Source organism: Talpa europaea, assembly GCF_964194135.1.
Source record: "Talpa europaea genome assembly, chromosome: 8".
Lineage (NCBI taxonomy): Eukaryota > Metazoa > Chordata > Mammalia > Eulipotyphla > Talpidae > Talpa > Talpa europaea.
Window position 1 is genome coordinate 34,563,553 of NC_140075.1, and position 22,422 is coordinate 34,585,974.

At 35.8% G+C, this 22,422-nt stretch overlaps 1 protein-coding gene across 3 annotated transcripts in view; it reads left to right on the forward strand.

Moving 5' to 3' along the window:
- CTDSPL2 (CTD small phosphatase like 2) overlaps nucleotides 1-22,422 on the forward strand; it is a gene marked incomplete at both ends in the record, with an annotated part of 36,330 nt that extends 13,908 nt beyond the window's left edge. For all 3 annotated transcript variants that reach the window (XM_084240360.1, XM_084240361.1, XM_084240362.1), the window contains 8 exons: nucleotides 1,394-1,472; nucleotides 1,760-1,871; nucleotides 5,359-5,445; nucleotides 16,222-16,284; nucleotides 16,389-16,468; nucleotides 19,220-19,346; nucleotides 21,396-21,491; nucleotides 22,357-22,422. In XM_084240360.1, coding sequence (XP_084096486.1) covers nucleotides 1,394-1,472; nucleotides 1,760-1,871; nucleotides 5,359-5,445; nucleotides 16,222-16,284; nucleotides 16,389-16,468; nucleotides 19,220-19,346; nucleotides 21,396-21,491; nucleotides 22,357-22,422 — 710 coding nt within the window. The remainder of the gene's footprint in view (nucleotides 1-1,393; nucleotides 1,473-1,759; nucleotides 1,872-5,358; nucleotides 5,446-16,221; nucleotides 16,285-16,388; nucleotides 16,469-19,219; nucleotides 19,347-21,395; nucleotides 21,492-22,356) is intronic.

The window sequence follows — 22,422 nt, forward strand, 5'->3', positions numbered from 1 at the left end:
CAGAAATCCCTACCTGGAGGAGTCTCATACTTTCAGGTTTATTTCATACATAGATAACATTCCCCCAAAAGAATCTTCTGTTCCCAGAACTCTCCCTGTACCCAAACTGTACAGTCTAACTCTGAATCCTTTCAAAGACCCAACTTACTTGTTGAGCCTTGGAAATGGAAATGTTGAAACACATTGAGGTCAGATTTTTATTACCGCTGAGACATATAAGACATGTAAGAAGAAATTGTGTTGCATCATGCTTAAAAGAGGAAATAAAACGAAGATGACCATTTTTTTCCTCAGGGAGAAAATCTTAGATTTTTTTTTTTTTTTAAGATTTAGTTTATTTATACATAGAAGAACTGGGATGTAGGCTAGAGGTTGGGGGGAAATGAGAGATTCACCAGGGACAGAGTGGAGAGCAGAACAGGTGGATGTATTGAAATCCACTGCTGAGGGGAGTAGTGGGTTAGACAGGAGAGGTCTGCTGTGCCATGTGGGTTAGTTCTCTGACCAGGGATCAAACTTATGCCACAGTGACTGCCTATAGCTAGATAGTACTGAGACTTAACTCCTGCGCCACAGGGAGGCCCCTCCCATATACTTTAAATCATCTCTAAATTACTTATAATCTGAATGCAATATAAATGCTGTATTTGTAGTTCTTATACTGTATTGTTTAGGGAATAATGACATAGAAAAAAAAAAGTCAGTCTCTATTCATTACAGGCACATGCAACAATCCTTGTAGGCCTAATTACAGTGTACATATTTTCTGTCCACAGTTGGTTGAATACCAGGATGCAGAATGTTCAGATATGGAGGGCTTAGTTGCTATAAGAACACCATGTGAATTATATGTTTAGATGTGTAAATACCATTCAGTTAGAAATTGAATTTTTGTATCTCATATTTTTCTAATAGTAAGTAGTAAATATCCTCTTGCGAATTCTAATTCTCTAGTGTAATCTAGCATGTCATTTTGTTTGTAGTGGTAATTTTTTCCTTTGGATTTGGAGTTAGATCTGTGTCTTAATAGATTTGCTTTTACAAAACAAACCCTTGGACTGAAAACTGAATAGTGGTTCCCAGAAGGAGATTGGGGGAGGGAATGGTAGAACAGGGCTAATTGGTAATTGATGGTGACTGGACATTTGATGGTGGGCATTGTATGATGTACACATTCAGGTGAGAAACTGTACACCTGAAACCTATACAGTATTGTAAACTAAAGTTACCTCAATTTAAAAAATTGCTTGTAAATACTGTTTACAAATTATGTTTTCTTTTTAGCCTAAGATACAGAGAGCTTTAGGAGGATCTAATATAAAAGCAGTAAAAATGTATACTTCATGGAAACATTGAATAAAAGTAACATTTTGTTTTTCACTTTACTAAGTAGCCCCAGTAACTCCGGATAATGGTTACTCATCAGCGCATACAGAGGCCACCTATGAAGAGGACTGGGAAGTATTTGACCCGTGAGTTTTATTTTTTCTTTCCATTTTGAAGCAGAATGAAAGTACATGTGTAGAGGGGTAGCTGAATTGGTATAATACAAAGTACATGTGTAGAACATTTGTCCTGTGGGATTATACTACCTTTAATGAGTTAGTTTGTGTATTTTCAGTTTTGTTTACATGTTTTTACAAGTTGGGTTACATAGGATAATTTCAATAAAGATTTAAAGATAGGCTGAATTTAGTAATATTGTTTTATATTTATAAAAAGTTGAAATGTTGAAATTTTCTTAATATTTGATTTATAGCTATTATTTCATCAAACATGTTCCACCACTGACAGAAGAACAACTAAACAGGAAACCTGCTCTTCCATTGAAAACAAGAAGCACACCAGAATTCTCCTTAGTTTTAGACCTGGTAAGTTTATTACCTATGGTGGTATTGGAAATAAAAGAATTACATTCTTTTAAAAAATCACACACACACTCTTGCCCAAAATACGTTAAAAAAAATACAAGTGAATGAATAGCCTTACACATTTACTATAAATGTGTCCTGATACTCTAAAACATTTTCTTAAATATTTATTTTTGCTTATGCATATAAGAACTGGGGGCCAGGGCTCAGGGTGAGAGGATTCACCAGAGACAGAGTGGGGAAAAGAACAGGCAGAGTGACTGAAATACAATCCTGAGCAGGCGAGACAGGAGAGGTCCATGCCATGTGGGTTACCTCCCTGGCAGGGGATTGAACTCGTGCTGTAGTGGCTACTGATAGCTTGATAGTGCTGATACTTAACCCCTTGTGCCACCAAGGAGGCCCCCTGAAACATTATTATTTAAGCATAGTATAATGAAAATGCTCAGTAGCCTTGGCACCTTTGTGATTTATTTTTCAGTTATTTAATTAGAATGAAATTATATTGTTTTTCATTATAGATTTCACTTTTTTGGAGGGTTAGGATCATATTTCTTTGAAGAAATAAAATATAATCTGGGTCTCAGTATGTTAATCTTAGCAGGACCATACTCCTTTTTTCTATTTTTTTTTTTGTTTTGCAAATTATTTTATACCAATAATGTTATATTACTAGACTCAGTGCTGACTAATGAAATCTTTAATATGCTCTTGATGTGATTTAAAAATTTATATTTTAGGATACTAGAGGTGCTTTGAAAATTAAATATCTGATATCTTTTGTTAATAACCAAATTTAATAAGTCCCCATACTTACCATATGCTCACAACTTCTCTATATTAGCAAAAAATACATATCTATTATATAATATTGGAAAACTTTTTATTATTTAGCCTTTGTTACTGGTTTCCTATAATTAGAGAAGTGGTTTAGTTCTCAAATAGTTTATCTTGAGGAAAAGCATATTTTTAATATTAACTAGCATGAATAATGTTTTGATAGTAGCCAAAGACACATAAAAGAGGTATCCAAAAGTCTCAGATAATTTATTAAAGAGTGAGTAGAAAGAGCATTTTTGTAACTGATTATGAATAATTCAAATCTGATATGACGTTAGTGAAGAAATTGAAAGAGCTTTTTCCTAGATTTTTTTTTTTTTAATTTATAGAGGCATGTTTTATTTATTTATTTGTTTGTTTGTTTGTTTTGTTTATACATGCACTGGGTACAGTCAGAAGCACGGGAGGGTGAGAGAATTCACCAGAGCCAGAGCGGGGAGCAGAGCAGGCAGAAGGACCGAAGTACACTGCTGAGGGGAGCAGCGGGCGGCAGGAGAGGTCTGCGCACCATGTGGGACCCTCCTCCGGTGGCAGGGGAGCAGCCGGGGATCGAACCGGCGCCGCAGAGGCCGCGGGCAGCTTCGCAACCCAGCGCTCAACCGCTGCGCCACCGGGGAGGCCCTTCCTAGATTTTTATATTAGGCATTGATGTGGTCATGATAGCAAGTTTGGCATATAATTTTTAATCCTATGTGAAAGTAAACAGCAAAGGAACAATAAGAATGGGTTAACATTAGATTGTTTATAGAAGCAAATAAAGAAGTATGAACAATATTTAGGTAGACTACATCATAAAGTAAAATTGGTTATGATTCAAATGTAGACAGAAACTATCTTTTTTTTTCATTGCTGGGAGAATATCTTGGCATTTATAGTCTTGTATGCTATTAAAAGAAAATGAGGCATATCTAGAGTATTTTTTGCTCATTGCCTCCCTACAGTTTTAGGTTAAAAGAAACACACCAGCTAATAAGATGTGAGATCACAAGGTATGAATATTTGTGCTTCATTTTAATTCATCTTAATCACATTGAAAAATTTTGGGGGGTTATAACAACTTTATTTTAAAAAATTTGTACAGATGGAAATCCTGTTTGTTTTTTAAGAATTGAGAAATTGAGAAACATGTTTGCACATCGCTTAGGATGATTCTGATCTTATCCTCTTTATGAGAAAAATGAGAAAATAGGTCTTGGTTGTCAAAGTTGACAATCTTTCATTGACTGCCACGTTAGTTAAACAATGTTTATGAAACTTACTCAGATACTAAATCACCCATCATCAACGTAAAATTCTTTTTTTTTTTAATCTTTTTTTTTTTAAGATTTATTTATTTATTTATACAAGCACTGGGTACAGTCAGAAGCGCGGGAGGTTGAGAGAATTCACCAGAGCGGGGAGCAGAGCAGGCAGAAGGACCGAAGTACACTGCTGAGGGGAGCAGCGGGCGGCAGGAGAGGTCTGCGCGCCATGCGGGACCCTCCTCCGGTGGCCGGGATGCAGCCGGGGATCGAACCGGCGCTGCAGAGGCTGCAGGCAGCTTCGCAACCCAGCGCTCAACTGCTGCACCACCGGGGAGGCCCTTTTTTTTTTTTTTTTTTTTTTAAAGATTTATTTATTTATTTATTTATATGAGCACTGGGTACAGTCAGAAGCGCGGGAGGGTGAGAGAATTCACCAGAGCCAGAGCGGGGAACAGAACAGGCAGACTGACGAAATACACTGCTGAGGGGAGCAGCAGGCACGGCAGGAGAGGTCTGCACGCCATGTGGGATCCTCGCCAGCGGCCGGGGATCGAACCGGCACTGCAGAGGCTGTGGGCAGCTTCGCAGCCCAGCACTCAACCACTGCACCACCAGGGAGGCCCCCAAAGTAAAATTCTTCATAAAAAGTTTAAGAACAAGGAGCTCCATCAGTATAATATATGCATTTTATTTTATTTTTTGTAAAGATTTATTTATTTTTCTATACAAGAGCTGGGATACAGGCCAGAGGTGTGGAAGGGTGAGAGGATTCACCAGAGACAGAGCGGGGAGCAGAACAGGCAGATGATCGAAATACACTGCTGAAGGGAGCAGCGGGTGCAACAGGAGAGGTCTGCCACCCCATGTGGGAATTTCCCTGGCAGGCCGGGAATCAAACCCAGGCTGCGGAGGCTGCAGACACTGCAGACAGCTTCACAGTGCTGCGCTCAACCCGCTGCGCCACCGGGGAGGCCCATAGAATATATGCATTTTAAAAATAATTCTGAACTTCCATTTGCTAGTTGAAAAAAAAGAGTATATTTGGTTTACTTAAGAGAAAGTTGGAAGCTACAGAACTCAATTCTTAAACTTGAGCATGCCTAGTTTGCTGAGCTCCACTCTACCTTCTGATAAGTTTCTGAATGGTGAGAAGTGGAGCTGGAGAATTTGCATTTCTAACTAGTGTCCAGGTGATGCTAATGCTGATTGCTAGTCTAGGGACCATACCTGAGAACCAGTGACTTAGAAAAATCTGGCCCAGACTGCTACACCACACACAATAATAAACATAAAATTCTACTTAATAGTGAATGCTTTAATAATGGTTTTTGTAATCATTCATAAAGTTATTTGAAATTTCTTTTCATATCTTGATTCATTCAGTATGTCCTTTTTATTTTAAGGATGAAACACTAGTACACTGTAGTCTAAATGAACTAGAAGATGCAGCACTTACTTTTCCAGTCCTTTTTCAAGATGTCATTTATCAGGTAATTTAACTTTTTTTTAACTTGATATTTCGCCTACTAGATAACATTCTGAAGCAAGAATCTTTTGTAATTTTTTTTGGGGTGAAGTTTAATATGTTTTTTCCTAATGAATTTAATCAGTATTTTAATGACTTACTAACACAGAGTAGCTTTATGCTAAATTGCAAAAAAAAAATCATTAATTTGTTACAAAAGTTATAAACTTTTTTTACCCAGTGAACTCTGCTAGTTTCATGATCTGTTTGCCAGCAGGTGGAGGCAGAAGCACTGACATAGATCTCCGAGAAGAACTTCCAGGTTGACACCTGGAACTGTCCAATTAATATAAAGAAAACTCATTCCTTGTTGGTCATATTTATTTCCTTTTTAGTAATGTGGTCTGTAGATTTCAGTTTGGTAGATACTGCTTTATTTTAATCTCAAAATTCCAAGGCACATTTTCAGTTGTTGCTTTACTTAAAAATTTAGGTATCATGTGTGTTTATGTTACAGGTAACAGTGCAAATATCATTTACATTTCATTTTGAATTATATGGGTAGGGCATAGTTTTTACTTAATGTTTGAGATTTTCCTATTATAAAATTAATATATGTTAAATACACTTTGAAGATTGCAAAGTGCCTTTCTGTGGTGGTGGTGATTAATTAGCATAACTTTATATACACCAGACCAATTGTTGAAGGATTGGGTCAGAGTCAGAAAGTTTTTGTCCTGAGGAAGCCAGCCCAAGGATTAACTAAGAACATTGACCATGTGGATGGGAACTGGTGTTTATGGTTGTTTGTGTACTCTTACCTAGGCAGTTAGAATGTGAGTATAGTTTTCTTGGCAGATAATAGTTACTATCTCAGGATCAAAAATTTCAGTTAAATAGAAGTTTGTGGTAATGAGCCATAAGAGGATTTTGGGTAGGAGTAGTGTCGGTTTTAGTTTAACTTACTTGTGCAAGTCTGATAAGATCTGAATACTATATTTACTTTTATGTAAGCTGATTTTAGTTTTGATATATGATGGAGGATCAGAAAAATAAAAACGGGTTTTTAAGAATTTTGTGATCCTTTTTTAACTAGATATTTAGTATAAGGTAAATAAACCTCTTTCTTATTAAGAAGACATCTCCTGACTAGGTTGTTCTTGTTTTAGTGCACGTCAGGGATGTGAGTCTTAGGGCAATTATAGAGTGATAGCAATATCTTAGTTCTCCTTTTTAAGCTTTATAACCTTGGTTATTTGTTCAAATTATACTTAAAATGATGACTTACAGGCTTTGAATTTGGAAAGGAAAGCTGTACTTGAAAAATGTAATTTGAGATGACTTCTTACAGATTTGAAATTTATTTCTTTTAGATGGTTTTGGTCTGTTAAAATTTTGAATAAGCAGCTTGGAAAGTAGATGAGTTTGATTCTTCCCCTTCATGAGCAATTCAAAAAACTGAATTTTTTCTTACTGCTGCCACTATTTCTGCTTAAATTCTCTTATTTATAAAGTTCTTATTTCCATGTGGATCTGGATAGTTGTCTTATTTTGAATAAAAGGCTTGTAACAGTGCATATGACTAAGACTTAAAAAACAGCATATACGTACTGAGTCTACCTCTGGAATTCAAATAACTCCTTTTTCTTACATAGTCTGAATTATACTTTCTGAAATTAAAATAAATGATCTAGTCTAAATCAGGAACAGTAAGCCACAAGTTACACAACTCTTACTTACAAGTTATAGAGATGATTGCATTTTAATACTGTGATTTAGTTACTACATCATAATACAGTTTAGTTTCCCCTTTAGTAAATTTTTGAGGATGTCCGTAGTTAATATTGGGTACAGTCCCTTGAATTTCTGGTTTTGGCATAGCCATTCTGTCTGATTCTGATTTTTTAAAAATAACTTTGAGAAAAAACTAAATAACTTTGAAGAAATCTTGGGTTAGGGTTCCCCCAGTTTTCAGACCAGCAAGCTCCCTTTAAACAGGGAATGATGTCTTTTAAACTTTCAGTGGTGTTGTCTCCATCTACTGGCAAAGAAGAAATATACACAAGGGTCTGAGATGATCTAAGAGATTTTGGAGAAACCACATTATTAGGTAAGATGTAACTTACATATTTAACCACTACAATATAATGTGGCCAGTTAAAGGTAGAAATCTGTAAAATACTGTATATACTCTTGAAAAAAAATATATATATACTCTTGAAAAATAATTTATTAAGGTGGAATTTATGGCATAAAATTTTGAAGTACAAAGTTACATGACATATGTCTGTGTACTCTGGAATATTTCAGTTCAATATAATTTATGTGTATACTTTCAAAAATAAAGTGGTAATGTTGAGGAGGATCAAATTTTTCATCTCAGTGTCCTCTTGGGACTTCTTGCTTTCTTTTTATGGTAAGTTTGTTATAGTTGATCTCTATCTAATTTAAATTCTACTTGTTATTTCTTTCAAAAACAAATAGTCTTACATAGGTTTTAGTAATCATCTGATCAGGGGCTGGCAAAATTTTTTATATAGAGATATTAATATTTTAGGTCTTGCAGTCTTCTGTTGCAGCTGTTTTTTCTGCTGTTGTAGAGTAAAAGTGGTCACAGATAGTACATGATCAAATAAACATGGCTGTGTCCTAATAAAACTTTACAAAAATAAATGAGTCTGGATTTGGCCTACAGGTTGTTGTTTGCGGACCCCTGGTCTAATAATTGAGAGTATATACAGTAAATTTACATAGTTAAATTCTAAGTAGAAGTCAGTAATCGAATATCATCAAAATTTTTGTTGATAGAGAAATTTTAAATTAGATCCATTGCAATCTGGTTGTGGGCTTTCTTAGTTCTTTTTTTTCTCTCCAGATGGAAGTTTGAGGGAAATTTGAGGTGGCCACTTCACATTTAAAGATTGCCTGATTTCATGAGATATACTTCTTTTGGATGATAAGTAGAACTCAGCTTGGTTAATGCAAGTCTTAGACTTTATGAGCAGGTAGATTATTCAAGTCTCAATTTAGTATCTTGAGTGTATTTGAATTCCATTTCTCTAAGAGATAAAATTAAAAGATCCACCTCAAGTTAAAATTTGATGTATATTAATGCTGACATTATATGAATAGACAGATTATAGTTTATGTATATGGAGAAAAAACTCATTTGAAAAAATAACTGAATTTTTAAAGTGAGGATGTGGCATTCCCAAAGGCAAAATATGTAGATTTTTGTTTGAATGGGTTTCTCCTCCCCCTGCCCTTCAAGGTGATAGTTTTTTTCCCCCACAAATTGTTTTATGTTTAGTTACTGGGAAAACATAATTTATTCATTGAATGGTACAGATGCATTTGATATCTGGAAAAACAAGTGCATGATCAGTTCCAGTGCACATGTTTAATCTTTATATTTAGCTTTTGATGACACATTATCAGGAAATCCATCTCGTGGTGTTACTCAGTTAAGAGGTCTCCACTGTATTTAGTTTCTGTTCCTGCAGATCCACCAATTCAAGACTCTAGGTCATCTCAGTCCCTCTTCCATCCAGAAGATGACTTCTATCCACAAGCAGGACTGAATCAAAAGACAGATTTTTCACTCAGCTCTTGAGCTGAACCACCTCCTCAATGACCTTCCTCTATCTCCATCAAGAACTGGAGCTCAGTTTTTGAAGATGTAATAGAGCTACTCAGCCCAAATGTGGCTAATTGAAGACAAAAAGAAGATGCCTCATATGTTTCACCACAGTACAGCCAAACGTAACTGTGTTGTCCAACTCCTGATTCTGTAAAGTATGGCAGGGCATCTGATTTTTCACTTTGTTCAATAAGACTTTAAGCAATCAGTGGCTTTCTGTAAAATCAACAAACTTTGGGTCAGCTGTCCAGAAATCAGGTTGTGGTAAGCACTCAGGGAGAGATAGGAGACTTAGGGAGCTACTTACTGAAGGATGCTTTATTAGTAGAGGTGGTGTGAATAGCTGGAGGGAGAGTTTTGTGAGAAACTCATATTTAGCAAAGTTTAAACTCTTCCCCATTATTGACGTGTACTTGGGAATTTTAATAGTCTAGGATAATTTTCATAAGGATCGCAACTATTTTATACCAAGTAACAAGGGAAATAGAGGTTAGTGACTTTTTTCTCTTGTTTGCAGTTTTTTTCAGAAAAGCCATCACAATTTTTGAAAACAAAGTCTTTTTAAGTGAAGAATTTTGTAGCAAATATACCTAATCAAGTTTTTCTTATCTGAAGTTCTGACTTTAGCGATAGTAACAAAGAGGGATTTTGTTTTGATTTTAATAAGGCATAATTACTTGTGCCTTTCTGGATATTTAGTATTGAGGATAAAAGCAATACTTTAGTTGGTAGGAAATAACATTTAGATAATTATAATCAAATCTTAAAAATTTAAATTAACTTTTCTATTACTAAGTATAGTTGTTGGTACTAATTTTTTCATCATAATTCTCCATTATTTTTAGGTTAAAATAGGTGAAACCTATTGTTATCTATTTCTCAAATACAAGAAAACATTTCGTGGGGAATTGTCTAAAATGTATCTTAAAAATGGAAGCAGTTCATTAAAAAATACTTGGCAAAGTTCTTCATCAGCTGAAAATGTTCTGCAAATTTAGGAGAGTGACAGTTGATCTAAGACTTTTTGAGACTTCAAAGTTTAGAACTTTTGAAGGCAACCTTTTGTTTTTAAATGACTTTAAACTTTAATATAGACACATGATTATTATATGTACACAAGTATATGTATACTCATTTAAATAAAAATAATGGCCAGTTGTTACTTGATGAAAATTATGCTCTGTTGCTGTTAATATGCCACCATATAAATATGTTAATTTTCATTTTATCCCACTTGGAATCTAAGAAAATTCCTTTTCACGTTTATCTTTATTTAATATAGAACACAGTTTCATAGAAATTGATTTAGTTTGAGGATTTTTGATTTTTATTGGTTCTGATGTTTACCCCCAGATTGACTGACTTGCAAATACTTTTCCCAGTAACCATTTACCTCTATTAGAACTATGTAAAGTAAAAGAAGACTATAAAATCATCCAGTGAAGTTGAGATTTCTATAGGGCCTAACTGAGCAGTTGAGCAACTTGCTTTCTATGAAGGCGGTTTGGGTTTATCTCTGTGCTCTGGTATGGATGCTAAGAAAATGGAGCTAAATTAAATAGTTAAGCTGTCAACTGACACAATTCATTATAACTTTCTCTCTTGTAAAAGTATAGAGTATAGCCACAGGGTCTGACATTCTCTTTGAGTTAAGGCTGCCTGCTTCTATGCCACAGAATCATACCGATACTAGCCATTTTCCCTTTGACTGATTATTCTCAAATAATAAGGTAGATAGTACTATCTGTTGGCAGTTTGAATGTGCTGGGCGCTTAAGGTACTTTACATGTATTAACTTATGTAATCCTCACAACATCCCTGTTTACCCATTTTATAGATGAGGAAACAGGTGTACAGAAGGGTTAAAAAAATGGCAGAATCACTTATACAACTGTACTAAAAAGATTTTGCAATATTTGTAGCATTCATTCATATTTTCAGTGGTCTTTCTTCCTAGTGCTTTACATACTGATTAAGTAGCATTCACCAGTCATCCTTTAAAGGTGCTATACTCTTTTTTTTTTTTTAATTTTTTTTTTATAGAGGCATGTTTTTATTTATTTATTTGTTTGTTTGTTTGTTTGTTTGTTTGTTTGTTTGTTTGTTTATACATGCACTGGGTACAGTCAGAAGCGAGGGAGGGTGAGAGAATTCACCAGAGCCAGAGCGGGGAGCAGAGCAGGCAGAAGGACCGAGGTACACTGCTGAGGGGAGCAGCGGGCGGCAGGAGAGGTCTGCGCGCCATGTGGGACTCCCCTCCTCTGGTGGCTGGGGATCGAACCGGCGCCGCAGCGGCCGCGGGCAGCTTCGCAACCCAGCACTCAACCGCTGCGCCACCGGGGAGGCCCAAAGGTGCTATACTCTTAAGTGATGGCATCTCACTGAATTTACCATATTTTACCTCAGAGGTGTAGCAGTAATTTCAAAGAATATGGAAAAGCTATAGTTCTTTTTGAATATATTATGGTCATATTATCTGTGCTTAAAACCATTCGGAAATATTTGTCCTAAAAGGACTCACATTTAAGATTTTTTTTCTTTAATCACTTCCTCACAAATTGAAACTGCTTATCTTTGGTTTCTTTTTTCTTTTGCTCATGCTGTTAGAGTTACCTATGATACTAGATTAAGGTTTGGTAAATGAATTGAAAGTAGTCAATACATTTAACTTGACTTTGCATATTTAGACATAACTTTGAATTAGAGTTCACCACTAAATATTTATGATCAGTTTATAACTGAATTGCCATTTTTATGACTATCTTTAGTAACTAATTCTGTTAACCATTTATGGCTTATTAGGACCATACATACACACACACACACACACACACACACAGAGTTATAGGACACTCTCATTATCTCAGTAACAAAGAAAGTACAAGCTACCTGTCCAGTATTTTTCATATAGATAGTATTACTGCAGTTTAATGTAGTGTATTTCTATTATATATTCACTGCTTTTCTATATACAATTTAAATTTTGGTAAAAATCAGTCCATAGACTAATTCCCCTGCCATTATTCTGAGGACATTGTTCTAGTAGATTTTACTTTAAATAATGTAAACATTTATAAATCCCTATATTCAAGTAATAGTCAACCTTTCTTAAGAAATGACTTTGGTTGTGGTATTTATTATAACATTATGCATTATTTTTAAGCTTTTGACTTTAAACAATATTATTGGTTCAGTGATAGGTTAAAACTATTTGTGGTATAGATAGAATAACTGCTGTGTATTTGAGAAACATACGGATTTTAGACTGAATTGCAATTTCCAGCCAAATTTTACATTTGGGAGAATATATGTTTTTGCCTTTTCTTTTTAAAGATTTATTTTTATTTATTTATGCATACAAGAACTGGGGTATAGGCCAGAAGTGTGGGAGTTGAGAGGATTCACCAGATACAGAGTGGGGAGCAGAACAGGCAGATCTACTGAAATACACTGCTAAGGGGAGCAGTGGGCGAGACTGGAGAGGTCTGCTACGCCATGTGGGTACCTCCCTGGCGAGGGATGGAACTCATGTAGCAGTGGCTGGTGATCACTTGATAGTGCTGAGACTTTAACCCCTGAGCCACCAGGGAGGCCTGAGACTATATGGTTTTGAAGAGTTACAAGTTTGAAGAATGGTTGGTGAAATAGAGAAAGAATTAAAAAAAAAAGGAAATAACTGATAGTTCAGGGCAGGAATCATTGTTAGGAAGTTAAGAGAAGGAAAATGAAGTGAAAGAGTGCGTGTGGACTAGATTTTGAAGCACGTGGAGGCATGCCTGTGTGTGCGCCTGTATTTACCTTTGTGACCTAATACAGTAAGGGATGGTAGTCTTACTATACTTACTGGACTTAACTGCTTCTTGATTTCTGTTTTACTGCTTTGATATAGCCATCCAAGTGACTTCAACCCTGGCATTCTTAATGTCTGTCTCTACAATTTTGCCTGTGTCACATAGTTGAACTCCATGTGGCTCCAACCCCACCCTTGCTCATTGGTACAGTGTACCTTTTTCTACATTATTGTTTTTCACTGACTCACCTCAGTTTCTGCCTCTGTCTTTCAATCCTGAAATACCTTCCTTTTCAAATGGTGAATCTATTCCCAGGATAGGAACTTTAATAGTAAACAGTTACTCTATTCTCATGGAAAGAAACATGCTAACAACATATTCACCCGTCTTCGGTGCCATCTTTCATCCACCTTTTTAAAACAAGTCAGATTTTAAGATATACTTTATTTTTAAATATAGTCAAGTAATAGAGTACATAATGAAGTTATACTTTGATCTAACCCGGAAGTCACAGTATATTTGGAATATGTGAATTTCATCAATGTTCCACTTACTATGTTTGGATAATATTTTTATTTATTGAAGATTTATTTATGCATACAAGAACTGGGGTACAGGCCAGAGGTGCCGGAGGTGAGAGGACCCACTGGAAAAAGAGTGGGGAACAGAACAAGCAGATAGACTGAAGTACACTGCTGAGGGGAGCAGTGGGTGAGACAGGAGAGGTCTGCCGCGCTGTGTGTGTAGCTCCCTGGCCAGGATTGATCACATGCTGCAGTGGCTGAGGATAGCTTCATAGGTTGTGTCTTAACCCCTTGCGCCAGCAGGGAGGGCCTGTTTGGATAATATTTTTAAAAACAATATATTAGTGTTCAGAGTAACACTAATTACAGAGGTCCTGCATATTTTATTTTACATTTTGGATCAAGTATTGATCCAATAGGAACACTGAAAACATTTATACCTATGCAAAAATGAAACATTTTTGGTTATTACGTGCATGGGAGTGAAAAACATTCTAAGCAATAAGAAAAAGGCCTTGATGGCTCTTAATTTATCACCACCCTGGAGATGAGGTAATTGAGAAAATGGATTGGCAGAACCAATGGTTATTTTCTTAATCACAAATCTATTATGGAAACATTCTTAGTTAGTTAAAAAATGATTTATCAGTAATATATGTGAAATACATCAGCTACTTGGATTATCAAACTAGTAAGGAATGTTTAGTTTTTAACTAGGGCTGCAAACTATACTACATTTCAGGATGAAATGTTAAATGTTAATTAGAAGACCAACTTGAGTCTTTTATGCCTTATCCTAATGACAGTGAATGGATGCTAAGGATTTGGTTATTTTTATTGGCTAGGGGGAGGAGGAGTATGTGACTTGCTTTGTTTTTGATTGGTCAAGAAATTAAGGTAAAATGCCTGAGTAATAGGAGTAAAAGCATGTAAATATCATTCTAGCCCAGAAGTTGTGATAAATTGTTAAATTTGTCTTCCACAAGTGATCATTTCTTTCCTTTTTTTTTTAAGATTTATTTATTTATGCATACAAGAGCTGGGGTACAGGCCAGAGGTGGAGGGGTGGAGGTGAGAGGATTCACCAGAGATAGAGTGGGGAGCAGAACAGGCAGATTGACTGAAATATACTGCTAAGCGGAGCAGCAGGCAAGTCAGGAGAGGTCAGCTGCACCCACCTCCCTGGCCAGGGATTGAACTTGTGCTGCGGTGGCTGAGGATACCTTCATAGTGCTGCGTCTTAACCCCTTGCGCCACTGGGGAGGCTCTACAAGTGATCATTTCTTAAGGGCATTCAGTAGTTGTCCTTGTATAGTTATGTGGACTTCCTCCTTCTCTGTATTTGCTTAACTTCAGGCAATTCTGTTTTCATTTACTCAACAAATTTTCATCAGTTACTCACTATATGTTTTGCACTGTCTTATGCCCTTTAGGCTTTGAAAATTACAAAGATGGATAATACATAGTGGGTACCTACTTAGAATCCTTTGCTTGCTTTCCTTAATTGCCCTATACATTCCCAGAACTGGATTTTTGTCATGAGAGTATTTTTGTGTGAGTTTATATTAATGACAGAATTAAAATGCCACAAAGCCTAGATTTGAATTTGTGGGCTCCCTAGTTTTGTTTTTTAATCTGAATCCAGTAAATCTGGTATGTAAGTGTTCTATAAATATTTATTATTCATGGTATCACCTTTTTTAAAATTTATTTTTTTAAAGATTTATTTATGCATACAAGGCTAAAGGTGCGGGGTGTGGGAGAATTCATAAAAACAGTGGGGAGCAGATCTACCTAGATAAACTGCTGAGGGAAGCAGTGGGCGAGACAGGAGAGGTCAGCTGTGCCATGTGGGTGAGCCCTCTAGCTGAGGATTGCTTGCAGTGGCTGTGGATAGCTTCATGGTACTGAGACTTAACCCCTTGCGCCACCAGAGAGGCCCTAATAGTCACCTTTAACTATAATGTAACTTTTTCTTTAAAAAAAAAAATTTCATCCCAGAATGTATAACATTTAAAGGAGTCAAAATCTTTTGTAAATCAATCTTAGTGCTTGCTCATGACTATTTCTATTTTTTAAATATTCAAGTGTATTATTGTTAGAAGAGCAACATAAAAATAGGTAAGAAAGGCACAGAAATGAGAAAATGGCGTACATAAAGCAGTTCTTTGGGTACTTTTCTGATTTCAGTAGTTTTTGATAACCAATGTGTTTTACTTACATTTTCAATCCCAGTTAGCCTGGTAATGCTAATTTAGAATCCACACATGTATCAGTAAATGTAGAACAAAATTGATTTCTGAAAACTTGCAGTTATATAAACCTACCATTCCAAACATCTCTCCTCTGGACATTTGCCTTAATAGAATGTAAAATAAAGGTATTCTCGGCAGGTGATTGTTGAGAAGAATTGGAGTAGTTTTTGAGGAAGGTCATTGAGACAGGACAGCTAGAGGTGGCTGCACAACCTGCCTAAGAATTGGATGGCTGGTACCTGGCTGGAAGATGGAGCTGATTGGTGGATCAAAATGTTAGAGGGAAACCTTCCATTTTTAGTTTAAATGTTTGTTAAAATTCTATTCTAATGAAGTACTATCGTTGTATATTGCTGTTTACTTATTTAAAAAGTGAAATGAATCACCAGTGGTTATCTTACCAGAGGATTGTTTCAAGTGATTTTTTTTTTTGTATGTAAAAAATACATTTGGTTGAGTGATACTTAGTAAACCTCTCTATTAAATATGAACTTTTTAATTATATCTGATGTTAGAATACAACATTTTATAAATAAGTCATTTCTATTTTATATCTTTTTTTGCTAAAGCCTATCTATTGTATTTATTCAGGTTTATGTGAGATTAAGACCATTCTTCAGGGAATTCCTGGAACGAATGTCTCAGATGTATGAGGTAAACATGCTTCAGCTAATCCCATACATATTTTTATTTTATTCAATATAGTACCCATATTTAGTTCATGTATAATGATTACTTCTTTTCCCCTGAATTTGTAGATCATTCTTTTTACTGCTTCTAAGAAGGTGTATGCAGACAAGTTACTGAACATACTAGACCCTAAAAAGCAACTGGTCAGGTAAATTTAATTAAGAAATAGTGGAAATGTCTGTCACACTGCTCTATGAAATTACTATGATTCTCTTTAATTTTTATGGCCATTTCACTTGGCTTCATACGTAGAGATTTGTTGTATTGAGTGGTGAATATAAGTTAATTTTTAAGCCCTCAAAATCAAGAGTTCTTATTGCTGTAACTTCAGACAGACTTTCTTTAAAAGATACAAAAATCAAATGTATTTATTCACTGTAACATCTGTATCCTTATTTCTTTTGGGATTGGGGGAGACTTACGGGTGTTCGGAATTTTTCACTGTGTGCATGATGTTTTCACTTCCTTTTGTTTCTGAGACAATGCATGTTATGTCAGCTTTTAATGGCTTAGAGAAATAAGTTAATTTTAGCAGAAAGGGTCATAATTAAACCTTTTTGCTTTTCTCAAGAATCTGATTGGAAATTAGTTGGTTTAGCAACTAAGGTTATCCTGTTCGAGACTCAGTTCCTTGTATGTGTCCTCAACCAGCAGGTGCACTGTGTTCCTGGTTAGGTGGGAGTGCCTTGGGTAATTTTAAGTTTGAAAATTAGTTCCATTATTTCTGTTAACTGAAGTGAGATACTAACACTACAGCAGTCCTGCTGCATCCTCTTAAGATGTAGGTGAGTTGGTCTTTGAATTTTTGACCAAGAGCTGAGAGATGCCCCAGAAGGCTCATAAGAGCTCAAATGGCTGGGTATTCATTTTCTTGAATTCTTTTCTCCCATATTGTTTTAGAGGAAAATCCTAATCTTGAGTCCTGCTATTGATAGTATCTTTATTATTTACTGGTTTCAGCTGTGCTGAAAGGCTTTTCCTAATGTCCACTGTTAGGAAATTTTTTTCCCTTCTAAATAGAACTGTGATACATATTTTTAATAAAAGCAAATTATAATTCATCTCACTTTTCCTAATGTTATCAAAAGTATACAAATGATTTTGTTTTTATGACATCATGTATTTTGAAATTTTTCTATTCTGCACCTTTAATTTTCCAAAAACAGTGGTGAGCAACCCAAGTCCTTCCTTTTTGGAACTTTCATTTCTCTGGGACACAAGTCATAGTCATGTGATTATTTAATGTGTTTAAAATGAACACTTTTTAAAATTAGTTTTATAAAATCTACACAGTTGGAATTTTAAATTTGTTTTATCTAACATTTGGAAAACTTAGAGCAACAGAACTTTTTGAACAGTATAATTCATTAGAGTGCAGATTTGATTATTGGTAAAAGTAGTTTTTCTTCAAAACTACAAATACCTGCTATTCAACCTCAGACTAGTGGGTAACAGTGAAGAGTTTTAGTATAATTTAAAGTAGCCATCACTATCTGTATATGCATTCAGTTTTCTCCTGTCTAGGGTGTTTATTGTATTGGGAGAGAGGCATCAACTGTGACTTGTATATATACTGTATCTGCGTCTCCAGTTTCCTCATAACTGTTTTTATAAATAAAATGTGGAATCTTACTTAGGCTCAGTCAGGTCTCTTCCTATATTTTTTTCAAAGTAGGGCTATCTTTAAACCTTTCAGATATAGATGATCATCTAATTAATTTTAACTAAGTATTCTTTATAATAAGGGGAAAGAACTGTATATACTATATTTTGTCTGTTTGAAAAACTTCCTCTGCCATTGATATTTTAACATTGAGTTCTGATGTTTTGCTGTTATTGTCAGAGCTGTAACAAGTTGTGTTGATAGAAAATGCCCTTTCTTGAAATTGCATAATTTCAAAAATACAGGTATGAGTAGGCTCTATTCCTGAAAAATTGTTCAGTGGAATTAAGACACAAGGAAGCCAAACTACCAAATTACTAGTGTATGCAAATAGGGCATTTCAAGGTTTGGGGGAAAAAATCATTATGTCTGTGGAGATTATATAATTGCTATGGTATATCAAGCCTTTAGTATAAAGCTTTCAAAAATGATACAGCTTTTTCAATTTAGTATCTGTGATTGGTGAAACATTAGTTTACATTTGTAATACTTGAATCTGAATTCATCATTTCATTCAGTCCTTGTTTTTTTCAAATGATCGTACACTCACACTGAATTAAAAGAAAGATGATTATTTAGGAAAAGTTAAAATGATGGAATGTTTTGGCCTCCACACCTTTTCTGAAACACTATAAGGGAAATTAAAAACATTTTTTAAATTGCCAACACAGAGACATTCCTTCTTATATTTTCTATTCTGGCATGTACAGGGATAGGGAGGCTGTGTGGTCTTCTGGTTAGAGCAAAGGACTGGGAGCCAGGAGGATCCTGGGTTCCAATGCGGGGCTAACTACTGACTTACTGTGTGACCTTGGGCAAGTCACTTGATCTTCTTGTGCCTCAGTCAACCATCTCGAAAATTGGTTAAAAAGCAGGACCTCGCTGACAACCAGATGCTGCATCTGAACTGAGCTTTCCTGGGTAAATAAATTATAAAAACAATTTATAGAGTTTTTAATCCCTCTTTATAATTTAATATAATATTTTGGGATAAGCCAAAGTTCTTTAAGGCATGGTAACATTTGGTTATAAGGTTTCAATAATTGCTAAGAATTTTTATAGTAGAACTGTAGCCCAAAGCTTAGGCTTACATTTGTATTAATTTCCTTCATAAAAGAAGATAATAATAAGGCTTAGCCTGTATGGCCTATCATATATGTTTGTGCACATGTTTCTGTATATGTTGTAATTTTAGAGATTTATTTTAAGTTAATTTGCTTTAACTTTTACGTTTAGGCACCGGCTTTTCCGTGAACATTGTGTTTGTGTACAAGGAAACTATATAAAGGATTTAAATATCCTTGGAAGAGATCTTTCAAAAACTATAATAATTGACAACTCACCACAAGCCTTTGCATATCAGGTAGGAAGAGTGTTACTAAAAAACTCCATTGGGGGCTAACACATAATTGAGGACAAGTACTTCCAAACAATATAATGAGAGGACAGAATTTTCCACTGGTGGAATTTCCATTTAGTGTCATCTATTTTAGGATTAGAAAGCAAATTTTCTTTTATTTATTTATTTTTAAAAAGATTTATTTATATAAGCACTGGGTACAGTCAGAAGCACAGAAGGGTGAGAGAATTCACCAGAGCCAGAGCGGGGAACAGAGCAGGCAGAAGGACCAAGGTACACTGCTGAGGGGAGCAGCGGGCGGCAGGAGAGGTCTGCGCGCCATGTGGGACCCTCGCCGGTGGCCGGGGATTGAACCGGCACTGCAGAGGCTGCGGGCAGCTTCGCAGCCCAGCGCTCAACCACTGCGCCACCAGGGGCGGCCCAGCAAATTTTCTTTTAAATGAAGTACAACATAAAGAAAAATGTGGGGGCTCCCTGGTGGTGCAGAGGGTTAAAAACGCAACTTATGAAGCTATCTGTAGCCACTGCAGCATGAGTTCGATCCCTGGCCAGGAAGCTACCCACATGGTGCAGCAGACCTCTCCTGACTGGCCCGCTGCTCCCCTCAGCAATGTATTTCAGTCAGTCTGCCTGTTCTGTTCTCCACTCTCTCTGGTGAATCCTCTCAACCCCCCCAACTCTGGCCTGTACCCCAGTTCTTGTATGTATAAATAAATATATCTTAAAAAAAAAAAAAGAAAAATGTGAGTTGTAAATCTGAGTAAGGAGGGACTGTAACTCCTTTAATAGTTTTTCTTACCAGTTGTTAAATCACTAATTTAATAATAAACATGTTTTAGAATTCAGAGAGCTTCATCAAGTTCTCCTGGTTTAATATGACATTCTGAGATATTTTCTAGAGTATTTTGTCACTATATTTGTACCTTTCTTAATTTGAACCTTTTCTCAAACTAGAGATGAGTCACCCTTCCTTGCATGATATATTTTGCCTTTTTTTTTTTTTTTAAAGATTTGTCCATTTATATAATAACTGGGGTACAGGCCAGAGGCGTGGGAGGGTGAGAGAATTCACCAGAGACAGAGTGGGGAGCAGAACAGGCAGATGGACTGAAAACACTGCTGAGGGGAGCAGCGGGGGAGACGGAAGAGGTCTGTCACGCCATGTGGGTATCTCCTGGCCAGCCAGGTATCAAACCCGTGTTGCGGAGGCTTTGGACAGCGTCACAGCGCTGCACTCAGGCTGCTGCAGCAACGGGGAAACCCTGTTTTGCCTTTTTTATAAATATGTTCATGTGAAAAACATGCTTCACATTAATTCAGTGCAAGGTAGCTTTGGTGGAAAGTAGGTTGGGTGTAGATGAAATAAGACTTGCCCCATCTTCTATATTTCAAAATGTCCATAGTAAAAAGTAAAAAAGAAAAAGGGGAAAACTGCATATGGTATTAAAATGTTCAACTATAAGTCACTATGTTTATTTGCTTCCATTTTGAAATGTGTGTTTTAAGAATTTCATCCGGGTTCCTAGATAAAATCCTTTGTTATTCTCTCACTGTTATGCGTAAATGTTGAAATAAAGGGCTATAGATTATTTTCTATAAAAATATGGTTTTGCATTCTTGTTTATAGTATCTTCAGTGAAATACTATTGAATCAGCTTATGTTTGTACTATGTTTTAGTTTATCCTGCTAGTTGCTGATAATAAAACAATGAATGGACATGGTTTTGTAAAAGTATATGCTTCTCTTTAGTAACAGTGCTTAATTGTATTGACTAATAGTGACTATTTTTGAATGAATAAAGTCATGCTTTTAGTTATTTTACTGCAGAACTGGTTTTAGTATAGATCTTCTTGTTTAGTTTTACATAAACTAAGATGAAATTACACTGAAAAACAGGCTTCAACTTATTCCTTTACATGTCTATTCACCAATAATTTGCTAATGACTATGGCAAGTATGAACTCTGATGATACTGTTTCAAAGGAACTGATGTTTACTTAAACCTATTATAAAGTTGGCAAAATGTAAACAGGATTTATTTATTGTTTTAGCTATCTAATGGAATCCCTATAGAAAGCTGGTTTATGGATAAAAATGACAATGAACTCCTAAAATTGATTCCATTTCTGGAGAAGCTTGTAGAACTGGTAGGTTTATCTTATCATTTACCTTTTCCTGTTTTGATTTGTTGCTTGACTATTTAATTGTTTTACTTTAGGCATACTGACTTTTTAAGACAATTTAGTAGAGAATAGGGCAAAGGTGAAAAGGATTATTAGCATTTTTGAACTTTTTATTTATTTTTAAAGATTTATTTATTTATACAAGAACTGGGGTACAGGCCAGATGCTCGGGAGGGTGAGAGGATTCACCAGAGACAGAGCGGGGAACAGAACGGGCAGATTGATGAAATACACTGCTGAGGGGAGCAGTGGGCAAGACAAGAGAGGTCTGCGGCGCTATGTGGGACCCTCGCCACCTGGCCAGGATTGAACCCACACTGCAGAGGCTGCGGACAGCTTCACCGCACTGTGCTCAACCGCCTGCGCCACCAGGGGAGGCCCTGAACTTTATATTATTACATAATAATTTATATATTTTTTTTATTGCACTGGGCTCTCTTACAAGTCACTAACTAGGTATGTTACATTGATTTCATAGTTTAGGTCTAGAACTCATGATTGCGTTACTGAAAAGGTCTGGGATTTTTTTTTTTTCCCCCTAAATCCATGAATTAATTTTAAAACAGATATATAAAGTAGAATTTAGCACCATAATAGTTTTACCTGTCTTTTGGTTTGGCCTTGTATTGCATTATTTTTGTTACAAAATTAAACTTTTACTGACAGTTCCTTAAAAAATCTAAATTCTAAGTTAACTCTTCTGTGTAATACTATATTTTTGGCAAACAAAATAGTAATAGTTGTAAAATAGTGGCATGTGTTCTCTGCAAAGAAAGAATGGTCATATCTATGAAATTGTGACTTTTAAAATGTCCTTTTCTCTACGCAGAATGAAGATGTTCGACCTCACATCAGAGACCGATTTCGCTTGCATGACTTGCTGCCCCCAGATTAA